We start from the raw sequence: 21,035 nt of genomic DNA, 5'->3' as shown, positions 1-21,035 counted from the left end.
GTATTTCATATCAAAATAAAATGTCCTGTCCTGCACCACTTTTCATGGTCGTGGCTCTATCACTTTTAATCATGGCTGCGTTTGGATATGGTGTCATGTTTAGCATTTTTGGTGTTTTCCTGTAGGTACGGGAGATGCTGAAGATGCGGGACTCGAACGGCGCTCGCATGCTAACGCTAATCACAGAGCAGTTCATGGCCGACCCGCGGCTGGCTCTGTGGCGGCAGCAGGGAACCACCATGACAGACAAATACCGGCAGCTGTGGGACGAGTTAGGTGAGAACAACACAAACAATCATCTTTTTTTTTTTTTTTTTTTTGGATGCAAGACTTATTGTGCTAGATTGCATGTAGATTTGATTTGTAGATCTGTATGGGAACTGGTCAGTTGTGTTGTTTTTCGAGTCCATCTTCACTGCACTCAGCGTCTGTGCGGATCTCCGTTTAAAATCCACCTGTGTCTCTGAGGACGGCCATTTAGAGGATGCTGCCGTTGCCAGATTGCATATTCGTAGCTTTTGCTCTTGATCAATATTGCATATTCTTTTCCCACTTAAAACCCTCTTGGGTGTTTCCGTCTAAAATATACTGTGGTAAGCACATGATCCAACCCAAGCACTAGAAACTGGCGACGCACTTCAGGCCGTTTCCGAAGTGCTGCGTCCTGCTTCTTTTGCTTCAATTACTGTAACTGGATCAAAACACATGGAGCCAATAACAAATGTTGTTTTACTGCCATTCAGTCCACATAGTGTAGTATATGTAAGGAATATATCATGTTTTTCTCCTGCTATCAGCACTATTGGAATGAAAGTGGTGAAAATTGGAAGGACGTGTAATCATTTTAATTGTGACTGGCTCACTGCATCGTGTCAGGCTGCCAATTCTCAAATCCTGTGATGTTTCATCAATTTTGCCTTGGCACTCGCCGGCAGTGGGCACAATTGCTGGCGTCCAGGTCCCTGTGTGCCAAGCGCAGAAGCAGAGCGGGAGATAAGCACTAGACCAATGGACCTGCAAATCGGATGTTCAAGCATTTGATGAGATAACTACGCAAGTATGTGAACACAACCGTTTCTACAGTAGCTACTCAAGCTTCATCTTGTGTGTTGAAATGTGGCCAAAAGCAGTTGCTAATGAGGTGCAAGTGCAATTCTTCTGTGTTTTTACACTGGTGTCATTGCATGCATTAGAGTAAAGTAGGACTTCATCTACTCTGCATTGGCCAAGCATCAGTATTTACAATAAAGAAATGAATTAATACTTGCATTCGGCAAGGGTGCATTAAATTGGTCACAAGTGAGAGAAAAGAATTCTATATACTTTCTATTCATTAAATAATCTTCATAAAACCATGTTTCGGCAGTAAACTAGGTTTCTGTCCTCTGTTTGAAAGTTTCACGGGCTGGAGTTTTAGAGGCTGATGCTTTTGTGTCCGAGTTGACCGTGTGACTACAAGGAATTTGCGGGGCTGGACAAGATTAGCGAGTGTTTGTGTGTAGTGAGGCCTTCTGTGTCACATTTTTGTTTGACGGAGGATGAGGAGAGGCTGCAGGAAGGGGAAGAGAGGCCCTTTGTGTCTCAAAGGGAAGTGGGCTGTTTAATGAGTGGCCCCTCGATGGGGGCTCCCAACCAACACTAGTCCTACACCCTTATAATGTTGCATCCCACAGAATTGAAGGAAATGCTGTAGTATTTCCCAGGTTTTGAGTCTTTTCTGGTCTAAAGATTAATTTGGATGAGAACCGCACACATAGACAGGAAGAGAACATATTATCCACATGTAAAACAAAGCAAGCTCTGCTTCATTGCTTCATATTTAGGAGATATTTGAAAACCAATGATGCCACAATAATGGACCGAAACAAACAGTTTTACTTTGTTCATTTGTATTATTTTATTTGATTTAATTATTATTATAACCTTTTAACCTATATTATATTCTTATTTTTAACACTATTCAATCCTTTGCATCTATATTATATTATATTATATTTTTATTTTTAACACTTTATATAATCCTTTGCATCTATATTATATTATATTATGTTATATTATATTATGTTATATTATATTATATTATGTTATGTTATGTTATGTTATGTTATGTTATGTTATGTTATATTATATTATATTATATTCTTATTTTTAACACTATATAATCCTTTGCATCTATATTATATTATATTATATTATATTATATTATATTATATTATATTATATTATATTATATTATATTATATTATATTATATTATATTATATTATATTATATTATATTATATTATTTCTAACACTATTACATTTTTTGCATCTATATTATATAATATATTATATTTTTATTTTTAAAACTTTATATAATCCTTTCCATCTATATTATATTATATTATATTATATATTATATTTTAATTTTTAACACTTTATATAATCCTTTGCATCTATATATTATATTATATTATATTATATTATATTATATTATATTATATTATATTATATTATATTATATTATATTCTTATTTTTAACACTTTATATAATCCTTTGCATCTATATTATATTATATTATCATTTGTAACAACTCATACAACCATTTGTCTCTGTATTATTATTATTATTATTATTATTATTATTTGTATTATTAGAACCTTATAAAATACAACATAATAGGTTCAAAGGATTTTATATTATCATTTCTCACCAAAAACCTTTATACCCATATTTTGTATTGTATTTTTCATGCTATTATTATTATCATAATAACCTTAAACTCTTTCGGCCTATATTTTATTACATATTATTTTGTCATTTATTATTATTACTATTATTATTATCAGTAATATCATTTCTCAGCAGTTATACCTTTGCACCCATTTATTTTATTATTTTACATTTGCATCCTGATTCTTTTGAGCTGTTTAGTTAAGTAAGGCGAACTGTTTGGAGCTTTATGCTCTCATGAATTTATTTTGGTGAACATTCTGTGAACGTGTTGACCGAGGCTGAGACTCGATCCAGATAAATGCTGGAGGTGTCTCTTCCGGGCGAGCTCCACCATTTTGAGAGCTCTTACACCCCTGAAGAACCCGTGGAGGGGCACTGGTTCATTTAAAAGAGGAGGCGAGCGAGATCTTCTCTCTCTCTCCCTCTCTCAGATGAATCATTACGCCTGTCAGGCCCTCTAAGCCCCGGCGTAATTGGAGAAGCCTTCGTTATGAAGGCTGCCCCCTCCTCTTCCTCCCTGACAGGCGCGATAATGCGAAGACTGTTTCATTAAATCCCGGACACTTAATCTGACACCGGCGGTCAGGTAGGCTGAGGATGAGGAGCGGAGGAGACGGCTGCCAGCGAGTGCGAGAGGGAGATTACAGCCCAGATTTATATGCTCACCCCTCCCAGCATCCTTCACTCCACCACTTCCTTCATCCATCTCTCGCTCCCTCTGCTGCAAGCCAATCGCTTTTGTTGGGGGAACAAAGGCACGCTTGCATCAGGCAGGTCTCGGATCTCTTTTATTCATTATTTTCACAGTTATGTTTGGTGCTTCTAGTGGCAGTGGCCCATAGACACAACTGATCCTCACCAATCAGACTATACTAGTTGAGTAAATGTTGCCTGTTTGTTGTTGTGTACAACCAGTGAAGACAACGAGATTGATGTCGTCTTATATTACTGAGCATTATAGAGTAATGTGTAGACATTCAAGAACCATTCATTATCAGTTCAAGAAAATCTGATTTTGTTGCAATTTTTTAATTTTGTATTATATTACATGTAATTGCATATAATACATTTTTTCCAAGCTAAAAAAAGCATAATTATATTAAATATATTATATTATATTATATATACATTGAAATTATTATTAATAATAATAATATTTATTTATGTATTATTATATATTAATATATAATATATTCCAATATATTCTAAAATATTGTTAACTATGATGATTATAGTTTCTAATATACTATTTCACATTTTATTATATATTATAAATTATTTCCCACCAAAAACCTTAACACTCGTATATTATAGTATATTATAAATTGAAATTATTATTAATAATAATCATTATTAATTCAAGTATATTCTAAAATATTGTGTATTAACTATGATGATTGTTTCTCATATATTATTTCACATTTTATTATATATTATAAATGATTATTTCCCACCAAAAACCTTAACACTTATATATTATATTATATTATACAATGAAATTAATAATAATAATAATAATCTTTATTAATTCAAGTATATTCTAAAATATTGTGTATTAACTATGATGATTATTGTTTCTGATATATTATTTCACATTTTATTATATATTATAAACTATTATATCCCACCAAAAACCTTAACACTTATATATTATAGTATAGTATATTATATTATAGTATATTAATTATAATATTTTATTATTATGAATATTAATATTTTGGTTGCCCTGGTCAATGTTTATCCCATAGATTTATCCCATAATGCTTGAATTCGCTATGTTTATGTATGTGTGTTTCTGAGAAAGTGGAACCATGGGATGTTTTGGGCTCGGGACAGGCGTGCTGACAGCAGGGATGAGATTTGGAGTGAAAGCTCAAATTAGGCCCGTGAAAGACGCGGTCAAAGAAAGGGGGAAGGATGTGTGTGCGTGATTTGTGTGCATGTGTGGATGAATTTATTCAGCAAAGCTCAATATTGTTTTAATTAATCTGGGCACAGGGGCCTGTGTGCTGGAAGCGACTCCTTTTCATCTAGGTTACGTATGTGATGGAGGAGCCTGGAAATTAGGCCACGACTTCTCTCAGCTGACATAATTACACTAGCGAGCGCTAACCCTTCACATTGTCCAAACACAAAGCCGTGTAGCCAGCAAGTTTAAGACAATGGTGTGCTAAACAGCCAGCGGCGTCTTGATAAGCATGTAGCATTCTCCCCTGCCTAACGTCACACCTCACTTATTGTGATCTGGGCGTAATGAATTACAGCTGCTGTAACCATTTTTTGCTTTCAATCAAGGGACTGGACGATGTGACGGGCAACTTTAGCTTTGGTTTAGCCATGTGAAGTGTTTTATGATGTCTTATTTGCTGTTGTTTGTGGTGTTTATTGTCTTGTTCATTGCAGATCCGTTCGTAAGACATTGGCCAGTTCTCGTTTCCACTTAATACATGTTTATACTGTAAGCAACCGTGTCGACTTGAAACTCCCTACACTGGAAGTGTCGGAGATGCCACCTAAGAATGTTCACTAACTAGTTATCGGCAAGTTAAGGGCAACTGGAAAATGGGTGAATAACTTTTTTTGCCTGATGTAGACACCGTTTCATTTACTGTAGCAAGTCTTGGCGCTGTTTTAGTAGCATTTATTAGAATAGAACTCCAGATGTGTATCTTTAACTGGAGTCATGAATCTTTCAAAAGAATCGACTCGTAAGAATCATTCACTCATAAATCTGACTTTACTACTTGTGTGGAGGTTGTTTGTAAGGGCATTGAATTTTATGTTTTATTAAAAAAAAAATTTTAGTTTAGTGTTGCACAAAAGAATGCTGACGTTCATGAACGAAGAATCATAAAATCAGGAAAATCTGGTTTTCTGTAATATTCGATTGATTTCTTACCCTACTCCTGTCTTAGAGCCAATCAAGTCATTAATATATTATATTATGATTTAATGCCTATTATTATTTCCCAGCATTATTATTTTGTTTGCTGTTATCAAATTGTATTTAATTATTTTATTTCCCAGCACAAAAAAATAAATATATATAATTTGTATTATTATTATTTATTATTATTATATTAATAGTAGTAGTATTTTGCAGCAAAAAGACTTTGCACCTAATATTATATTCTACATTATTATTATAAAACATTATATTACATTTATTATACTTTGATTATATTTGCACCCTGACTCCTGCCTCTTACCTTCTCCTGTCAGAGAGGCATTAATGTATCTGAGATTTGCGTTTTTCAGATACGCCGCTGCGTCCCGTGTTTGCATGTTCCGTGGTGCATGTCTTCTCATCTCTTCCACGTCTGTTGGCCTTCATGCCCAAACAAAGAGCCGAGACTCGGTCCCATCCCCCCACGAGCCTCCCGTGCTCCTCCAGATTTCCTCACATCTTTCCTTCTCTCTCTCTCTCCTCCTTTGTCTTCCACTCTTTTCTCTCGCCACTATCCAATTCCTCTGCTGCCATCATAGATTTGTCTCTCCCGCTGGCTTCGTTTCTCCCCCCCGTCTCATTGTTTTCTCCTTCGCCCTTCCTCCATCTCTGGTTCTCGTTCTCTCAGCTGGCTCTTGCAGGTATTCTCAGTATGTCATTGTGGAGCACTCTGGGAGTGATTAAACCATCATACACAATCCGTATGGCACGGCGCTCGTGTCAGGCTCCATACATCACTCCCTGATGCGGCCAATGGGATGAATTAGAGGCGAGATGAACCTCATGGGTTGCTGCTGCTTGGAGATCCGGAGGAGCTTTGCCCTGTGAGGAACGTATGTGTATTGATCCGGAGCTTTATGCTCAACTTCTTTGTACCGTTGGCTTGAAAGAGGCCTGTATTTCTGGATGGATGTCATCTAACTTATTTGTATTCTTTTTTTTTTAAACCAGGGATTGTAAGCATTTGTTGGTGTATTTATAGAGTAGAAACTCCAAACACTGCCATCATTTTTGATCAACCAGCATATCAGCTGGAGTGTTCATCATCAGATTACAGATTACTGCAGTAAACAAAAGTGCTTTTCTCAGTTGCATTTGTCAAGATTGACAGCAGCCATTTGTGTAGATATTGTGCTATTATAGACTGATTTTGGGGAATTTTTTTGAGGTTATCGGCCAATAATAACGCCAGCTTGCCCAATTAGAAGTGGTTTTCTCTCGTCAGTTCCCAAATCTACTGTAACGTTGGTCAACAGATGAGAAAATGTGTATAATTACAATTTAAATGATATATAATGTAGTTAGTAATGTAATCCAAGTAATCCTTTACATTACACATTTCAGGTAATAAAATCAGACTACAGTACTTTTAGATTACTTTTGACCTATCTTGTTTAACACATTGATTTAAACAGGGTAATCTTGTACCCCCTAGATAAAAATATATATACTTAAATGTATTTTCTATTCTATATGTTTTTATTTATTATATAATAAATAATAACTTTGCTATGTGTAGTGTGTTAGGCTAACTGAGATTTGTCGTAGGTTTTGAATATTGCTTTTTTGTTGATTTTGATTGCTTCCATTGTCTTCATTTGTAAGTCGCTTTGGATAAAAGTGTCTGCTAAATTACTGAATGTAAATGTATTTGAAATGCATTTGTTTCATGCGAAGTATACTACAAATATATTTACATATTTATGTACCTAATAAAAGCAGTTGTACTTTTAGTATACTAAACTGGAATACTTAAAAGTCTGCTAAATTGGACAAAAACTAATTTTGTTCTTAATGCACTTTAATTGTGCAGAAATCTTTTGTTGATTTCTTGCTGAACTCCAACTAAAGATACACTGAAGTATATGCGATTTGTTCTAAAGTGGAACTATTGCAAGTATTCTTCAGGTACACTTTAAATATCTTGCATTTAAAGACCAATATTATTCATAGATCATACAGTCCTCATCAGTAGTGACAATAAAACACAGCCTTAATATTTAGGCTTAATATTAAGAAATGTGCATTGTGCTCGAGTAGCACTCCAAATAAAGTTTAATTATAATTTTTATATCTGTAAGTCTCTCAAGTGATATGTCAGTTAATATGTTAACAGATTTAAACTATACTTTATATTAAATCTATTTGTGTGTGTATATATATATATATATATATATATATATATATATATATATATATATATATTACACGTGTATTAGGGTTATATCTATATAAAAATCCAAAGAGAAAGAATTTATCTTCTATTCATTGTTGTCAACCGCATTTTTAATGTTATTAATATGAGTTTAATTTAGAGCTAATAATTAATTAAATCATAACATTTAAATAAATATTTTTTTAAATTGCAACAAACACTTCATAAAAAGATGTATTATTTTGATTTATCGGCATGTCAACCATGTGAATATGTAATCGTGTAATCAATAAAGTAATTTTAGTCTGACTTTTAATGTAATATAATCTAGTTATATGTTCCAGATTACATTTAATGACATGGATAGAGAGATAGATAGGTAGATAGATAGATAGGTTTTTTTTAATAATGTTGTCATTATTAAATTGCATTGTTCATTTGCACACCCAAATTTTGTATCTTGATTTTCACTGCGCATAGAGCAGAAAGATACATCACAACAATATAAATCCAAAAACCATATCTGGTTATTCATCCAATCAAAAGAATTGCATTCAATTCCTTGTCATCTTCAGTAAGCCTGAGCAAAAATACATGAAGCTGATTCTGAGCAATTGCTGTCATTAGTGACTCAGGATTATCTGATTACCATCAGATGTAAAGCGGAGTATAAAGGAAGTTATTTGATGAGCTCTCTGAGGTCGTTTGTCTGTGTTAAAGTTAACAGTGTTCAGTCGAGCAGTCAGCTGACCTATTTATCTGTTTGTCTGTCAGATGTAATGAAGCTATCTGTCTGTTTGTACCGTATGAACCTCCCAGGCCGATTCGGAGGCTGTTTGGTGAGGTCTACATCATTTATTTCTTAAGAAACCGCCAAGCATCCCTCCATATTGCTTTGTGTTGACGCTCCCGGTCTTTCCCAGGTGCCTTGTGGATGTGTATCGTGCTGAACCCCCACTGTAAGCTGGAACAGAAGGCCGCTTGGCTCAGGCAGCTCAAGAAGTGGGACAGTGTGGACGTGTGTCCCTTGGAGGACGGTAACCATGGCAACGAGCTGCCCAATTTAACCAATGCCTTGCCTCAGGGTGCACACGGCAACCAAGGTAGGTGTGTGTGTGTGCATGTCATGGTGGTGGGGGCAAAAACGGGGGTGTTTTAATCAACGTGCACCCCTTTTATTAGGCTTTGTGTGACTAATGGAATGCCCCTAATAACAGCGGTTCAGTACTTCCTCCCTGGCTTTTGTCCTTGCTGTGCTAATCATAACTCTGGGCGAAAGCGACGGTTGAAGGAGAGGGGAAATAGCTCCATTGAAACTTTTCGATTAGTCAGGTCTTTTATACCGAGGCGACAGCATCTGCAGAGATTTTATGATGTGTTTTGTTATAAATATTCATGCTCCAGACAGGTAATTGCAATGAAATGACTTCCCATTTTCCTAAGGCATGGGTATTTTGGGCATGAATGGGCTATAGACTGGTTGGCACAGAGTTTGTATAGATTTAATTAGAGTTTTTTTGTCTGTAATGCACTAAGGCTGGGTGATATAGCAAATATTTATGATATATTGTATGTTTTTGTTGACAATAAAACAATAAATCAATGAAATAATTCTACTCAGTGTACTTCATTTGCTGTTTAAGTGTTATTAGACTGTTCAAAAGTTTGAGGTCAGTAATATTTGCATTTTATCGTTGAAATAATTTAATGTTTATTCAGCTAGTATGCATTAAATTGATCAAAAGTGAAAGTTAAGGCATGTATGATGTTTCTATTGCAAATAAATGCTGTTATTTTGAACATTCTGTTCATCACAGAATAATAAAAAAGTATCACACTTTCCACAAAAATATGAATCCACACAACTGTTTTCCACATTGATAAATTAAGTTATGCATCAGAGAAATCAATTACATTTTGCAATATATTCAAATAGAAAGCAGTTATTCTAAATTGTAAACATATTTCACAATATTACTGTTCTTACTGTATTTTAATCAAATAAATGCTGCCACAAACTTTTGAACTGACTGCCTGATTCAATTATTAATTTGTGTTATCACTCAAATGTTTACAGAAGTCCCCGCATCATATAGTTTACTTAGTTTTTGCATATTAAATATGATCAAAAGGCGTGATATAATAATTTCTGATGCTAGATAACCCAGCCCATGTAATGCCACCTTGCAGTGGTCACGTTGGAATCTGTACCACCTGTGAATGACAGTTCAGCTCGCTGCACTAATCTATGGACTTATTTCCGAAGGTTTTACAGTTTGCCCCTGACTGACAGGCCCCCAGGGGCCTTGCTCTCAGAGCTAGCATTGAGAATGACAGAGCAATTTCCTTTCCCTTTTCCTTGTCTCCCCTCCTCCCTCCCTCTTCGTCCTCAGATTTGGGCACCCGTCCCCACCGGACGGTTTTCACACGAGCCATCGAGGCGTGCGATCTCCACTGGCAAGACAGCCACTTACAGCACATTATCAACGACGACCTCTACACCAACTACTGTTACCATGACAACACTGAAAATTCACTCTTTGACTCTCGCGGCTGGCTCCTGTGGCACGGTGAGCATCTCGGCCGGAAAAAGACGTTTGCTTGACTCGCCTCTTTGTGTTACGCAGTCTATAGCATAAAGAAATAAAACAGAGTGAGTTTAAGAAAAAAGCAATGAATGGAGGCTTTATAGGGTGCGAGAACAAGAGTTTCTAAGAATATGAAAGGCATTTTTATTTTCTGTACCACTAGCCTTTTGTGTGCGGGTGAATATGTTTCTATTGTGCCCATCTGAGATTTGTTAAAGGATTTTTTTGGGGGGCTTTCTATCACAGAACACGTCCCTACGGCCTGCGCCAGGGTAGATGCACTGAGATCTCATGGTTACCCACGGGAAGCACTGCGATTGGCCATCGCCATCGTCAACACCCTGCGCCGGCAGCAGCAGAAACAGCTGGAGCTCTTCCGAAACCACAAGAAAGGTGAGTTAAAAACTGTATTGCCGGTCGAATTGGTTTCTTGCCACTAAAAATTAACATTTGGTGGGGGAAAGCGTTTGTTTGCAAGTTGTTATAATGCAAAATCATTTCTTACGTTTATTATTTTCATAAATATGGAAGGAGACAAATCATATAGAATGATGAACTTGCTAACATTCGACTTCAACCATGGCTACATTGTCAAAAACCTTTGTAAGCCTAAGTAGATCATAGAAGCAATAGCACCATGAGCAAACTTAGCTCATAATGCTTTTGGGAAAGGCAGCCCATGCCTGAGTTATTAATGGTATTTGATGCATCGCATTGCTGCTTATTTGCATAGTATTTCAAATTTATTATTTTAAAGGGCACATATTATTCTCCTTTTTTACAAGATTTTATGTAAACCTCAGGTGTCCCCAGAATGTGTCTGTGAAGTTTAATCTCCAAATACCCCACAGATCATTTATTTGAGTGGAAGCAGAAACATGCTGTTTTTGTGCATCTCTCTTTAAATGCAAATGAGCTGCTGTACCTCAGATACTCTGCCTAACAACATCAGTTTGATTTTGATCATCATGTCTATCGCACTGAAATCATGAGTTTCAAAGCCATATCAGTTTAGACTTCAGATACACTGTTTTCTGAGTAAACAGAAAGCAGCTGTTACATGGCATACGAGTACTATGTCTTATTGCGCTTAAACTGTCAGGTTTGTTAAATACACACATAAGTTACAAAAACACAGTCGGTTATGTCTGGGAAAGGTATCACATGTCTTTATTAGATCTGTGTATTAAGTAACGGCAGTGTGTATGCTGTTAATATGACCCAGACAAACAGAAAATCACTCTCTGCTCTGAACTGAGTAACTTTTGTAGAATTAATAAAAATACATTTCTTACTTGAATGCTGCTTTTAAATGCTCTAGCGTGAAGATAAACATGGAGGATTGTGTGCAGCTCACTCAGGGTGGGGTCATTGCTAAAACGGCAGGGTCCGTGGGTGGGGCTTGTAAAATATGATGTCACATTTTACCGATTCTGCAAACAGCACGTTATGAAACTGCTTATGATTCATGGGAATTTAAAAAAAGGAGTGAGTGCATTTTTATCCTTATAGGGTGGTTGTGTACAAACACTGCCAACACACAATTATGTTCAAACAACATAAAAGTGAATTTTGCATAATAGGTGCCCTTTAAACAATTTTTTTTTAGATTGGACAGACCCTCATTGCATTTCCAACAGCCACTTGTGTTGCCAGATAACATCCATTTTTATTTAAGTGATTTGCAGATGCTTTCTGCTGTCGTATACGTGCAGTTTAAATCCAAGATTTTTCCTTTGTAATTTCCCATCTTTTTTTCTGTCATCCGCATCCTTACCAATGCCAAAAAGGCCAAAAAATGGTAGCATTGTTACCCAATTATCTTTTCAGTACTGTGTTCCTGTGCTCGCTGTCTCTGTACCTAATGGCCAGGTAACAGTTTCATGCAGCACTTCTCTTCACTAGAGCTGAATGTCCACTCATGCCCAGGTCAATTGCATTTAAATGCAGGTGACTGCTTGTTGTGGTGAAAGTGCCCACGCATAATTCATATTATTCAAATGAGCGAGGCAGCTCTATGGCCCGGTTCTGGGCTTTATGTAAAACACCAGTGTTTCCACAAAAGACAGCTAAAAGGAAATCACTGTCTCCCATTGTTCAGCTCACATAGTCAGACTCTAGATACGGTTTTGTCTTTTGGTAGATTGTGTGCTATTTTTATCACTGTCATGTATTTGTTTCTTTATTGAATTACATTTATTTATAATTTCTCTCTAGTCATCTGCAGAGACTTAAGAATCAACTAGAGTGTGACTCATATATTGATAATGACTCACACTAATAAGCACAATAAATAACACAAATTTGAGTAAAATTGTGCCTTTTTACGTTTATAATTTTTTTTTTCAATGCATGTCAGTACTGAGAAAAATGATCTCAAGTTTGTTGCAATGCTTTCTGGAACAGTTGCAAGGTGCTGGCAATTACAAAGTACCATGTAAAACAGTGCAGTTTTCTTACCTTCTTTTTGGAACAGCATTTGCTTAGGGGACATCCCTGTGATGTAATTTGCCTAGATAGGGAGTTTGAAGGCCATTGCTTACATAATCTCAAAAAGAGTGTTTCTTTGTGTACCATCCAAAAAACAAACCACTTTATCTTTTTCTCTATCTAGATCTGCTTCATAAAGGGGTGACGTCCATCACTAATCTAGAGGGATGGGTGGGACACCCTTTGGACCCCATTGGAACGCTCTTCAGCACACTGATGGAAACCGGCCGTGGGGAAGAAGACCGTTCGCAAAGCGGTTTTCTAGATTTCTCAGGTACAAAGATGTGAGATGCCACAGCATGATTCATGTTATTTACAGTGTATTTACGAACTAGCTGAAATTGTCAAGTCCTATTAACACCCTGTTAAAGCGTCAGGCGTCTTAAGCATCTTCTGTAATATTTATAGTAAAAACTGTTAATGTAAACATTTATACAGCATATTTCATGCGCCATGTGCTCCACTTAGGAAAAGCCGGTCTGTAAGTTGTACGTCGTTTTTGCTTTATCGACAAAACATCTATTTGCAACAAGAGTTTTCAGGTTTTTAGAACACTGTAGTAGAACCGATCAACCCTCCCATTAACTTCACATATGCTATTACTTTAGACTCCGATTAAAAAGATAAAGGAGTAAAGCATGAGTCTCTTTTATCTGAGCCTAAAAGTCATAACTTTATTCTTCCCTGCTGCATTTTTAATGCATTTTTAATTTTAATGATTTCTGTTCCAATCTCTTATTCATGAGCTTTGATTGGACAGATGACTGTATCACAATCAGAGAACACGGTGCTGCAATTATACATTATTGTTGCCTTTGGGCTCATGCCCATTCTGATTGGCACCTGAAAGGGTAGGTGTGATCGTCCATCTCTAGCAAGCCCACTCAAGATGGAGCCCGTAGAGCCACAGGTCTAGTGTACATGCAAACTCCTATTCCACACTTGAACCCATTAATGAACTCATACCTAATTAGGAGTCCAAAAGGGATTTTGATGAGGATAGGATTTTGCTTGATACCAGATATCTGTGTGCTGTAACTTTGCCAGACATATCCCTATGTAGCCCTCCAAATCTCCCAGCTTCCTGTCTGAGGCTTCCTGTTAGGTTCAGTTAGTCCAAGAGTAGACAAGGCTCTCCTCAAGCCAAAGCACTTATTTCTCTCTTGCTGCGGTTGGCTTTGAACTTAGTTTATTAGGAAAGGAGAAAGAAAGAGGAGTGCAATACAAAAGAAGGTCTGACGCCTCAAGCTTTCCTCTTTGTGCTCATTTTTGATTAGGACATTAAATCCTCCCGGAGCCAGCCGCACAGGTCCAAAGAGGCATCATTAAAATGTTATGATGCTTCTCATTATTAGCCCCGAATGAGTCGCCAATGGTGTTAATGTGTAACCAAGAACATGGAGCTCTGGATTCAATTTGTTGTTAAAATAGTAACGACATGAACGATCAGAAATCCAATACTTTTTTTCTTTATGTTTTTTTTAAACAATTTTATACATGGCCCGTTTCATATTTTTCAAGGTTTTAAGGAAGGGATTTGCACCAAGGTTGTGATTTAAAGCGAGAACCACCACTCGCTAGGAGACATTGTGAATGTCCGTAAAAGATGTTAAATGATGGCTCAGCCCGCAATAGCACTTATGTGCAAGCGAAATTTATTTACAGTGCCAAAAAAATAAATATTTATATTTCATTTTATAAAGCTTGTTTTAATCAAGGATATCTTTAGGCCTTCATGCATAGCACATCTCATTTTGGCCCAGTGTTTGCATGGTGGAATTTTAGAAACCTAAGGGAATTAATCATTACTACCAATCAAAAGCCTGGAATTGGTGCTGAGGGATCAGTGATGCCCAGCCAATCAGATGGGTAGATTCCTCACAGCCAATCAAAAGACTAGGGTTGAATTCTTTGCAGCAAATCAAAAGGCTGGATTTAGTTCTGAGGGACTGACTCCCTAGGAAAAAATCCATCTTTTTTATTGGCTGCATAGGATTGGTTCCCCGTGGCCAATCAAAAGGCTGTTTTAGTGTTGAGGCTCAACCTCTCAACTAGTCAAAGAATTGGTGCAATCAAAAGTCTGGTTGAGGAGTCAGTATTTAGCACCATATCCTGCCTTTTCAATCAATGACTGTGCAACCAATTAAAAAGCTCTATTTGGTCCTTTGGGATTGACCTCTTATCAAATTAACAGGTTGAATTTGGTGCTAATCAAATGGCTCAGTTTAGTTCTGAGGGACTGCCACCTCAGCAACAAATTCATCATTTTTATTGCACCTAAAGGTTCTGTTCCTCACACCCAATAAGAAGACTGAATTTGGTGCCAAAGGATCGACTTCTCATCCAAATATATAGCTGCATTTAGTGCTAAGGATAATTTTCTCAAAGCCAATCGAAAGACTGGTTTAGGCATCAATCCTTAGCACCATATTTGGCCTTTTAATTGGCCGAGATGTTGAGCCTTCGGCACTTAATACAGCCTTTTGATTGGTTAAAGGGCTAATCCTAGGCACAAAAACCTGCCTTTTCAGTCGACTCCAGTGCAGCCAATTAAAAAGCTGGATTAGATGCCGAGTTGGTGGGAAGCCTTGCGAGGCTCAGAGCTGCATGTCGATGGCAGCAATGTAGCTGGAGATCAGTGAAGAGTGAAGAGCAGGGGCTCAGTCTGTCTGTCTTTCTGTCTTTCTCTCACTCTCTACTACATACTAAATACAGCCTGGGCCTCATCATATCCAATAGCATCTCACAGATATGAATGTGATGCATGGACCATCCAATACATTTGCAAGTCCAGGGTACAGTGTATTACCTCAGTCACTCAGGAGCCTAATTGAGCATGCCTTGCCCTATGCCATATCAGGATGAGCTGCTTCATTAGACCAGGCAGAGTCCAGGCAGAGTTCCTCTCTGGTGCCTCATTATACAACAAGACCTGTCTAAGAACCAGTGCCTGGGAGGAAGGTCTCACTACAGTGGTTAACTCTGGAGGTGTCACCACCTCCCGGTTTCTTATGCTCTTTCTGTTTCTCACCCTCTGTAGCCAGCACAATGAGCTCGAGCAAGCACAGCGAGCTGCATTTGTTTCCGTCCACGCGCCGCTTCCTAGAGGAGGGTGAGTCATATCTGGCCCTGGCGGTGGAAACGGCCCTGATGGGACTGGGGCAGCAGAGAATCATGCCCGATGGACTGTACGCCCAAGAGAAGGTGTGCCGCAATGAGGAGCACCTGATCGCCAAGCTGCAGGAAGTTGACCTGGATGACACCCTGGTCAAGATCTTCCGCAAGCAAGCTGTCTTCCTTTTAGAGGGTAAGTCTTGGTGATTTACAGTGCGAGGGAATGACTGCAATGCTGTTTGTTTTTCATTAACTGAGGCTGAAAGCAATAGCCTGGGGAAGCCATTTGGACATAGCTAACAATTCTGGAATGGCTGCATCTGATCTCCTCATGCGTCAGCTTAATATATAGCCAAATAGTTTGTGAAGTGTGTCTTTAAAAATCTGCTATAGAATAGCACATACTATATACCAAGGGTGTCCAGTTCTGCTCTCTGAGCTAAAACCTGTTCCAACACACTTGATTGAATGTTCCTTGTAATCTTGAAGACCTTGATTAGCTGGTTCAGTAGTTGTTGCAGAAGGCGATGCTCTGGAAGTTAGTACTGTAATAAAGCTTGAAAAAGCTACAGTTAAATCTCACATATTTTTTACTAAACAAAGATGATGTTAAACTATCTAGGTATCACAAAAGCCTCGTAAAAGCCTCCCCTGCAAAATTCGCTACCATGAAATTAGCTCAGCAATTTTACCTGTATTTGCTTATCCATTGCTGATGTTTCTGAATCATTTAAAGGGCGTCGGTAGTGTGTTTTGGGTGGATGCTTGTCAGTTGCAAAGGTAGGGTCTTGTTAGATGGTCGCTAACTTCACAAGGCCTTAGTAACCACTAAGAATACCTTAGCATCTAACTTAGAACAGTCTAGCAAATCATTCAGAAACTTAAGCAATGCATGAGCTAGAAAAGTTGTGAAGCTACCAAACTTCAACAGCATGGTGGTGTGCTTTGCAGGGGCAAGAACCATGCTTGTTTTCTTCAGAAAACCTAGCTGTTTTCCTCTTTTAGCAAAGTTTCAGACTCGATTAAATTGCATTTCCCTCAAAGCGGTGTTCAGCATGCGCAAAGGCACCCAGTGGGGGGCGAGGCTGTTTGTTTCACTCGCGGCTGGTGTTGGGAGTAAAACGAAATGGTCTTTGCCTACAGAGGCAAAGCTCTGAACGCCACTGGGTTGTTTTGAAAGAATGAAGAGAACTGATAAACTGGCCCTGCTCTGTGGATTCCTCCACCCAGCATATGCCAAGAGTGTGACAGGGGCACAATAAACAGGAAGGCACGCATTCTATTGGCTAAAGGGTTTGGGGGAGTTCTGGCCAAATGTGAAAATCCATCAAAACAAGAGCGTTCTCACACTGAGAGACATCCAGAGCATGCCACCCCCTTCCAGTACACACTGTAATAGAGTTAGCATGCTTGGCTGTTGTGTGTGTTGTTTTCAGTTAGCATCTTCAGTAGGACGTGACTGTAGCTCTGTTACAAGCCTAGTGAGCTGCCTTGCTGTAATGATTCCTAAGGTTCAGTTGAACAGAGGTTGACCAAACACTTAATATTTACCAAGATGGTTTACTCTTATTACTATGAATGGGAAAATGTTAAATGCACAAAATTGCAGAATGTCCTACCTTTTAATTGAAAGAGCCAATAGCCAGTTGACTCTTTGCAAAGACCTGCCTTTGTTGCTGTTGCTATGTCCGATAAGCCTTGGCGCTCTCATGCCACATGTTCAAACGCACTGAAAAATACATAGCAAAATAATTTGTTAGACATTAGCATGATGCTAAGCTAACAGCTTGAAGATCTAATAAGTATAAAATACATAGTACAGTCCTAATCAGTTTTTTGTTTGCCTTTTTTTTTTTTACTTTTTAGTAGTTTCGCTCAAAGCTCATCGCAAGGCATTCTGTGAAGTATAAATGCAGTGCTGTGTTTATAATTTAGCTAAAACAAGGGATGTTATGAGGCAGCATGATCATGTTTTGCAAAGAAGGCAATCCCAGAATGCTTTGGAACAAACTCTGGGGACATATTGTATCCTTGATGAATAATTAGTCGAGATAGATGTTGACTGTGTATACTTTATTATTTAGTTATACTTCTGTACAATATTACTAAATATTTGTGTGTAATATATATTTTTATGCTTATCAGAGTTAGCTTAGCAGTACGCTAAGTCTAGTTGAGTGCTATTTGTGAGTTTCTGCCTATGCAAAGCATCACATATGAGGTTTTATTTTGATGCTGCCTAGGTAGCTGGTAGCACGTATGCCTCTTATGAATGTTTATTTATTTTGGTTAGTTTGTCGGTGTCTGTTTGTGTGTTCAGTGCTGTCTGTATTTGTGAAGTGGCTTGTGGTCGCTGTGCTCTCAATCTAAAATTATTTAATGACAGAAATAGCTAAGCTCTCACATATGTCTTCTAGCATAGCAGTTTATTTCGTAGGCAAGTGTGAAAAGGCCTGCATGCTTGGAAGTGGGCGTGTGGTTTTCATCTGGTTTGAGGATAAGGAGGGGGAGGGTCTGTAAAACGATCTGTACTCGCCCCGGAAACACCACAGCCTGCTTTTTGTGCATTTCCCCTGGAAATGGATAACATGACGCTTTTCAGAAATGTTGTTATCCATGTTCACTCCTGACCTACAGTACAACCAATCTATGATGTTGGAGGGAAACCAATGGTAATACGCTAACAATACCATGGCAGTGTTTAAAGCGGAATGTAAATATTGTTAAAGTAATGGCAGCACCTCAGTACATTATGTGGTTTTGATGTGTCATGCTGAAAGGTATCTTGGGTGTGTGTGCAACTGTGCATCACTTGGTTGCGAAGTGAAACATGAACCTCGAAGGCGTTTCTTTCTCACAAACCCACTCTTACACCCTGTTTGTACCTACAAATCTGTGCATTTCTAACCACATCTCACACCTTCAGAAGGGCATGTGCTGTATCTTCCGAATCATGGTTCACGATTTTGCATTTTCTTTCTGTAGGTTTCATCTACATCTTATGTGACTGTGACTGTTGTTTTTAACATTTCACAGAAGCATTGCACCTACATAAATTGAGTAGTACATATGAATGAAAACTGAAACTGTGTTCACTTAAATCAGTGTTTCTTAAACTGGGGAGCTGATGAGTTGATTCAAAGCTTATAATTATTTACATTTGTAAAAATGTCAGATTAAATCATAATGAATATAATTTAAATCATAATGAAAAAAATTCAAGTAATTTACTTTCATGTCATATGACCATTATCCTAAATTAGAGAACTAGAAAGGGGTGACTGTGTTAAATTTTTACTTTTTAAATCTGCAAAGCTAGAAATTAAATAATAGAAAAATAACGCAATTAAAATTTGAAATGCAATGGTTTATTGAACCTTTAGTCATCTAAAGATCTAAAAAAAAAACTTATTTGTTGAGTACCATATTTGATGCATCAGGCCTTTTGGCTCATACAGTGTGATTATAATGAAAATTTGGAGCTTAAAGGAAAAGATTACATCAGTTTTATTCAGAAAGTATGCAGTTTGGTGTAGTTGTTAAAGGCCTTTTACTTGTTAAAAAAAAAAAACCTAAAAGCTATCGATCAGAGAATGTAGTAGACTGTGCAACAGGTTTTTCAGCGAAGTTTGATCATGTTGATCATTTAGAGGCCTTGTGTTTTTAAAATAATATACAGTAGTAGGATTTCTAGGGTTAAAATATATTGGGGGGGCTAAAGTAAATGTAAAAATTAGCTGACAAAAAAAGTTTGGGAAGTTCTGTAAATGCAATTGTTCCTGTATGTTTTTGTGTGCATGAACGGTTGTGTTTTTCTCTTGCAGGTGGGCCCTACAGTGGTTTGGGAGAGCTCATCTATAGAGAGAGCGTTCCGATGCACACGTTTGCCAAGTATCTCTTCACATGCCTCCTACCTCACGATGCCGAACTGGCGTACAAAATTGCACTGAGAGCAATGCGGTGAGTTTCCACAGGCCGCACGGGCGACACTTGCTGCTAAAACTCAGTCACGTCCACCTACAATAATGAACACGCCCACGGCTGTGGCTTATTTTCCCATCGCATCTCATGTTTTTACTGACTTTACTCACCCTGAGAAGGCATGGTTACGTCTTCGCTGATTCTCAGATGTGTGTGTGTGAGTGTGTGTGTGTGTGTGTAGGGCGTGAGGTTATCTGGGGCACAGTTTAATCAAAAGGTGCCTTTTGCTTGGAAAACTGCTAAATAATTCATGGCCACTGAAAATGAGTTTTTGAAAAAGTGTGAATAATAAATATGTGTCGTTGAGTCTAATTTGGGCTGCAGAGGTAACGCAGAACACTCCTTTCACCCCACACCCCCCCTCAACGACTCATGCGAGTTTGAGGCCGTTTACGTATGCGCACTTGTACAAACCCTGTATTTGTGTGTATATGTTAGCAACAATTTTACATTTATACAAGCGCCTTTACAAAACCTGTTTAATACATATTTTGAATATTTAAATGAAGTCTTTGTCAGCATACACACACACACAACACATTCATGAAACACAAGCAGAATGGAAATCGTTCTTTCAGCTATTTTTGAGTAAATTGACATGTTTCAATTTAAGCTTAGTTTTACAAATTATTAACACTAAAATCAGTTCTGCTTGTTCTTATGCAAATTTTCGCCTTCACTTTAGTATGTATGTTTCCATCAAAGTTGCAAATTTAATATATGCTCAAAATTATAATCTTTCCAAAATGTATGCATTTGTTTTAGAGCAGCGATCTACATTTGGTTTTACGAAATAAGAAGCACAACAGATTTTGGTGATAATCATTTATAGAACTGAAAATTGTATCCGTGAAACAACAAATATGTAAATTAATGCAAATGTATGTCATTTACCAAAAAAGTCACACAAATATGTAAATTTACATGTATATTTCCATTCAAGTTGCAAATTTAATAAATGCGCAAAATTGGATTCTTGCGTAAATTGATACATTCGTTTCAAAGCAACAATTGATTTAGTTCTAAGAATTATCACAGAAATG

At 37.4% G+C, this 21,035-nt stretch overlaps 1 protein-coding gene across 1 annotated transcript in view; it reads left to right on the top strand.

Annotated features, from left to right (window-relative positions):
- Positions 1 to 21,035, top strand: part of LOC132127628 (zinc finger SWIM domain-containing protein 6) — an 80,257-nt gene that overhangs the window by 48,530 nt on the left and 10,692 nt on the right. Inside the window, exons 4-10 of the mRNA XM_059539586.1 lie at positions 126 to 276; positions 8,743 to 8,922; positions 10,213 to 10,389; positions 10,654 to 10,800; positions 13,022 to 13,171; positions 15,938 to 16,204; positions 19,836 to 19,971. Coding sequence (XP_059395569.1) covers positions 126 to 276; positions 8,743 to 8,922; positions 10,213 to 10,389; positions 10,654 to 10,800; positions 13,022 to 13,171; positions 15,938 to 16,204; positions 19,836 to 19,971 — 1,208 coding nt within the window. The remainder of the gene's footprint in view (positions 1 to 125; positions 277 to 8,742; positions 8,923 to 10,212; positions 10,390 to 10,653; positions 10,801 to 13,021; positions 13,172 to 15,937; positions 16,205 to 19,835; positions 19,972 to 21,035) is intronic.

The sequence above is a fragment of the Carassius carassius genome, chromosome 45 (genome assembly GCF_963082965.1).
Source record: "Carassius carassius chromosome 45, fCarCar2.1, whole genome shotgun sequence".
Taxonomy (NCBI): domain Eukaryota; kingdom Metazoa; phylum Chordata; class Actinopteri; order Cypriniformes; family Cyprinidae; genus Carassius; species Carassius carassius.
The sequence above is the reverse complement of the archived record's forward strand: the minus strand, read 5'-3'. Positions and strand labels throughout refer to the sequence as shown.